This window comes from Echiichthys vipera (genome assembly GCF_963691815.1).
Source record: "Echiichthys vipera genome assembly, chromosome: 16".
NCBI lineage: Eukaryota > Metazoa > Chordata > Actinopteri > Perciformes > Trachinidae > Echiichthys > Echiichthys vipera.
Genome location: NC_139841.1, coordinates 11,213,477 through 11,219,675, shown reverse-complemented (window position 1 = coordinate 11,219,675; position 6,199 = coordinate 11,213,477). Strand labels below are relative to the sequence as shown.

At 40.3% G+C, this 6,199-nt stretch overlaps 2 protein-coding genes across 2 annotated transcripts; both read left to right on the top strand.

Moving 5' to 3' along the window:
- Window positions 1-1,113: 1,113 nt before the first annotated feature.
- LOC310959219 (phospholipase A2-like) lies at window positions 1,114-1,973 on the top strand (the record flags this gene model as incomplete). The annotated part of the gene is made up of 4 exons (XM_083930487.1): window positions 1,114-1,180; window positions 1,284-1,431; window positions 1,523-1,656; window positions 1,855-1,973. The coding sequence occupies exons 1-4, from the start codon at window positions 1,132-1,134 to the stop codon at window positions 1,971-1,973; spliced, it is 450 nt and encodes a 149-aa protein (XP_083786613.1). The 5' UTR covers window positions 1,114-1,131.
- A 1,784-nt stretch (window positions 1,974-3,757) lies between these two features.
- Window positions 3,758-4,543, top strand: LOC310959210 (phospholipase A2-like; the record flags this gene model as incomplete). The annotated part of the gene is made up of 4 exons (XM_083930477.1): window positions 3,758-3,806; window positions 3,910-4,057; window positions 4,150-4,283; window positions 4,425-4,543. 4 exons carry the CDS (start codon window positions 3,758-3,760, stop codon window positions 4,541-4,543), a joined length of 450 nt encoding a protein of 149 aa, XP_083786603.1.
- Window positions 4,544-6,199: the final 1,656 nt, after the last annotated feature.

Genomic DNA, 6,199 nt, shown 5'->3' with positions numbered 1-6,199 from the left:
ACACTTATAGTATGTCGGATGTGCAACTTTTTGTGCCCTTAAGAGCACCAATAGCCTCCAATAGCACCCGAAAAATGCTAAAAGCATTTAGGGGGTGCTGTAGAGCCAATATGCCACAGCTAAGCCCAATTGTGACATCAAATCTAAGTAATTACTAGTTTGAACAGGGGTGAAACATTTTGTGAGTTTTGTGCATCCTAAAGTCCTCAAACTTGTTTAAAAAATGCAAATTGTCGCACAAAATCCAAGATGGCTGACTTCCTGTACAGTGAGAAAAATGTATACATGTGCTTTAAGATGAGAGCAATGGTCCCACCAAATTTTATCAACATTTTTTTACCAACCATTCCGTGCATTAGGGGGCTCTATGGAGCCCGCTGTTCACGCCCCAGACCCCAGTCACTGTTGACCTTTGGAGCAGCACTAGAAAAATAATAATTTCTTCAAAACAATAGGTTTCTTTGTACTTTCAGTTGCAGGGACAGTTTTGTTGGCTGGCACTTGCTCAGGTCCTAAAGAATATCTTAAATATTAAAAGTAGTAAGTAAAAGTATAAAAATGAATGCAATTATATATTATTACTAATGCATTAAAGACCCCATAGTATGCTCATTTTCAGGTTCATACTTCGGCTCTAGTATACAGCTCTCTTTCATCTATTCTTGTTATTCACTCCTCTCTATCCATATCTGTTATTCCCTTAAGTGTTGCCCTTTCACCCTTATTTCTCTTCACTCTGCTTGCTCTCTTTACCTTACTTCCTTGCACGGCACAAAATATAAAAATAGAATAAAATTGATCAGGGCAAAACAGATAAAGAAAATATATACAGTAAAGTCAGTTATTTTTCAATTATCTGTTTTCCCACATGTAGCTCTAGTCTAGACAGAACATCAATCACATTAAACAACATGGCTCAGGGTTAGGAGTATAGAGAGTGTGAGAATTTCACCTGCTTTTACATATGCAGGCTTGTGTTTGAAGCTCACAGTATACATACATTGGGTAGTGAGGCGTGCGGCCCTACGCACTATAAACAGCTGACAGGGCAGGTCCCAAGGTCCTATATATATACACAAGGCCTGATATGAGAGTAAGAACTACTCTGTAGCTGACCCTCTGACTTCCAGGATGAATACCCTCCAGGCTCTGTTACTTTTGGCTGCAGGCCTCTCAGTTGGTGAGTACAGTCATCAAAAAACTCTTCATTTGCACACATGTTGTTTGTCAATAGAAGGATCTTATAATAGAGTAACTCTCAATTTGTGCTTGTTGTGCTTCAGCCCACTCATTGGACTACAAGGCTCTCAACCAGTTTAGAAAAATGATCCTGTGTCTGATGCCTGATAGCTGGCCTGTTTTTGACTACGCTGACTATGGATGCTACTGTGGAAAGGGAGGCTCTGGCACACCTGTGGATGATCTGGATAGGTCATGCTTCACCTACTCTGCTACTCAGACATTAAAAAAAACTTTGTCCAGTCAGTTTAAAATTCATCTTGTTTGGCTTTTTGACCTGTAGGTGCTGTCAAGTGCATGATCAGTGTTACACTGATGCTATGCAGCACGATGAGTGCTGGCCCATCCTCGACAATCCATACACTGAGTTCTATGACTACAGCTGTGACAAGAACAACAAGAAGGTCACCTGTGGCAGTGAGTACACTGAAACAAAGAGATTTTCTTGCCCACTTCCATCACTGTACATTTAGTTATTGTTGCAGGGGTGAAATAAAATAATGTTGATGAATGAAAACAGTTACTGTTAAATAAATATAATTAAATCAATAGTATATTAGAATGTTTGGTGGCCCTTCGGTAAGCACAGAGTGCTCTCTGCTTTATCTTCCTCAGACGACAACAACGAATGTGAGATGTTCATCTGTGAGTGTGACAGGAAGGCCGCCGAGTGTTTTGCCAGAACACCTTGGAACCCTGAACACGAGCACCTGCCCAGCGAGCACTGTCAGTAAAGACCAATCAACTGTAAAAGAAATAAGAAATAAATAAATCAACATCAAATATCAATTTTCTTTCGTTTTCAAAACATCAATTAGTTGGGGACTGGCCTCTTATTAGAGATATCCAAACAGACCTAATACATTTATCATGATCTCTTCATGGGATTACACTGTGATTTTTGTGAACTATAACCATCTATCCTTTCCTCCATTTGCTGGATTTGTAATTGTGAATTTATCCTAACCTAGGTAGATATGCATTTTACTTCATATGCTGTTCACTGATGGTCAGTTGTTCAGAGGTATAATATTAAAGGACCCATATTGTTAAAAAAAAAAAAGAGATTTCAATGTCTTTTTAAATTTTTTTCATCATAAAGTAGGTCGAGGTGCTATACAAATAATTGGAAAGTATCAGAACACTTTTTAACTCTTTAAATGAGCCGTCAGGACTTCTGTACTATTGTGATGTCATAACTGTACTATTTATAGATAGAAAGGGCATCTACAGTGCCGCTACAGTTATTCTTCGGCTGCGAAGACAGTACAGACACGCCAAGAGCCCGGATGAGGAAGACCTGGAAATGCTGACTAATCAGAGCAGACTAAGTGAGGGGGGACTTAAAGAGACAGGCATTAAAACAGTGTTTTGGACAGTGTGAATACACATATATTCAGACAGAGAGTATGAGAAAAATAATGTTGTTTTTTTTAACATTGAAGCATGTAAACATGTTCTAGTAGAAACCCAAAATACAAGTACGAACCTGAAAATTAGCATAATATCGGACCTTTAAGTCAAGTTACCATAGAGGGCGCTGTTGTGGGTTCACAGATTTGCTGGGAAATGGGACACATTCTCCTCAACAGCTACTGTACAGTACACGTGCCTTTGAACACTTTGTCCTCAACTTATGATTGCCCATCATATCTTCAACATTCGTATCACCATTGCTCTTTAAGTCTGGGAATTTCCATGTCTCTGTGCATATGGTGGAACATGTCAACTTTGCATGTAACTGGTCTCGTGTTTATCTCTAGGCATGAGTGTATTACATAATTATGCTTAAGTGTGTAATAAGGTTTATCCTAACTAACTGAAATAATACTGTAAGATGATAATTAATTTGATAAATTGCTGTCCACTTGACGTTCATACATACTGATATGACAAGTACAGTTTAAGGTTTCTCAACCTTTTTCTGACCCATGACCCCATGTTTAAGCCGGGCTCACAGCATTTAGAGCTGTCAAGCGCTTAATTTTTATTATTTGAGCATTGCATACATTTATATTTTAAAGAGCATGGTCTGAGCAAATGCGTTATACACAGAGGACCACTTAGAGAGCACATGATTATATATTTTAAACCAGCTAAATTAATCTACACATGCACGCATGCACGCACACACACACACGCACACACACACACACACACACGCACGCACGCACGCACGCACGCACGCACGCACGCACGCACGCACGCACGCACACACACACACAACCACACACACATACGCACACACACAACCACACACAGTTCATACTCCAAGGCTGAGCAACCCTAGTTTAGACTGAACATCAAACACAAGGCTAATGGATTTTAGACAGTGTGAGAATTTTACCTGCTTTTATGCTGGCTTGTGTTTTGATCTGAGTCAATGCAGTGGGAGACGTGCGACCCTGTGTAGTATGAACAGCTGATGGAACCGCTCCCAAGGTCCCATACTTGATATAAAAAGAGGGCCTGATATAAGAGTGAGAGCTACTCTGTAGCTGACCCTCTGACTTCCAGGATGAATACCCTCCAGGCTCTGTTACTTTTGGCTGAAGTCCTCTCTGTTGGTGAGTACAGCTCAACAAAAGCTGTCCATCTGTACAGATGTTGTTTGTGAAAAGATGCATCTTATAGTAGAGTAACTCTGAATGTGTGCTTGTTGTGCTTCAGCCCATTCATTGGACTACAAGGCTCTCAACCAGTTTAGAAATATGATCCTGTGTCTGATGCCGGATAGCTGGCCTGTTTTTGACTACGCTGACTATGGTTGCTACTGTGGAAAGGGAGGCTCTGGCACACCTGTGGATGATCTGGATAGGTCATGCTTCACCTACTCTGCTACTCAGACATTAAAAAAAAACTTTGTCCAGTCAGTTTAAAATTCATCTTGTTTGGCTTTTTGACCTGTAGGTGCTGTCAAGTGCATGATCAGTGTTACAATGATGCTATGCAGCACGATGAGTGCTGGCCCATCCTCGACAATCCATACACCGAGTTCTATGACTACAGCTGTGATGAGAAAAACAAGAAGGTCACCTGTGGCAGTGAGTACACTGAAACAAAGGGATTTTCTTTATGATGCTGTTATAATCAAATTGATATTATTCTCAGTTTGTTTCTGTTCATGGTCATATTTGTCAGCCCTATGGTAATCACACCAATGCTCTCTGCTTCGTCCTTCTCAGACAACAACAACGAATGTGAGATGTTCATCTGTGAGTGTGACAGGAAGGCCGCCGAGTGTTTTGCCAGATCGCCTTGGAACCCTGAACACGAGCACCTGCCCAGCGAGCACTGTCAGTAAAGTCAACCGAAATAAAGCGAGAGATCAGCTTGCTGACATGCACATATCATGATTTCTGCATGGGATTACGCTGTGATTCTGGTGAACCATAACCATCCATCCTTCCCTTCATATGCTGAACCATAGAGGGCACTACAGTCTAGCTTTTCCTCTCCTAGGTTGCAGGAAGAGTCTGGCAGAACAGTACAGCACAGACTTGCTTGTCCATGTCTGTTGTCCTGGCATGCTTTCTGTAAAAGTCTCATATACTGTATGTAATATTTGCACTTGATCAAATAATGAAAATACATGTGCACAGAAATCAAAATGAATGTTTTGGTCATTGTTGTGTCACCTCTGTTTCTGCAGTAAGTAGTTGTAAAGGCATGGCACTTCCTCATTCCACAGTCACCTTTTTTGTGGAACAAACATGGTGTAATATCCCAAATAACTTCCATTCTGATCTGTTTGTTATTGGTTTGTAATGTGACTTTTATCATTTATTTTCATACAAACTTATAAACTTACAGTATATTACTCTATTTCTTTTAGAATGCATTGTTGAAACTTTGAACAACACAACACACATTTGCACATTGCATGTAGTTTTCTGGCACTCTTAATTGTTTTACCATAGATAGAAAAAAAGCTGAATAAAACTGCTAAACATCTATTTTATCGTTCAAACTAATTTGAGTGAACAGTTTCTCATAAATCATACCCTCTTACACTAGTGAGCTCGTCGTCTTGCCTGACAAATGTACTATAGATAACATAAATATAGTATTGCATCTAGATTTACAATATACATGCAATGGCAACTTCTGTGAGGTTGGGGTTTATTTATGGTCAAAACAATACAGAAATAGTGTTTGGTAATACATTCTGACAACATTGGCATCAATATGTCTTCCTCTTTTCAGCTGCTACACACAACTGATTGTAGCTGGTAAAATGTTGGTTGTTTTCGAGATTACTTGGCACCAGAATGAAACACATCCGGTCACTGCAGTCTAGTGTCTTGGTTTCAGCTAGCCACCACTGTTTGCTCTCAGCAGCTCACTCTTTGCTCTCAGCAGCTTACTCTGTGTGATCACAGCTGTGTGGATCAACCTTCAGGCTATTGTGCAGACAGCACTAAACATCAGACACTGTAAGCACCAGCAGCTGGTAGCTGGCTGCTGGCCATAAGCCAGCTGTGGCTGCTGCTGTTTTGAAGATAAAGTGAGAGAAATGACAAATGCAAAGAACAAAACAGATAATGGCCACTGAAAGGCCCTTTTCTTGCCTAAAAGCTTGTAACAATGTGTGTAAGAAATAATAATACCTTTGTTATTATGTGTTATTAGTTGCTGTTATGGTGGCTAGAAGGGATTAGTGCCTAAAAAACACTAAAATACCAACTAATTGATAAGGGGATGGAGTGCAGGTAGAGCGGAATTATGTGAAATATGCACGGAGCTGATTTGCTGGGAAGAACTGGGAGCAGGGCATGGCTCTAGCTGATTCATATTTGTAGATGGGAAAAGTATAGAAGACACAGAACTCAGTCCATTCTTCACGAAGGCCCTGTTTACTTTACCTGACTCCGCCAGATGGATTGATTCGTATGATTCTCATTTGCTCAGCATATCCATCTGGGAACTCTCGTTTGGAGAAATACTGGCTGCTGATTGG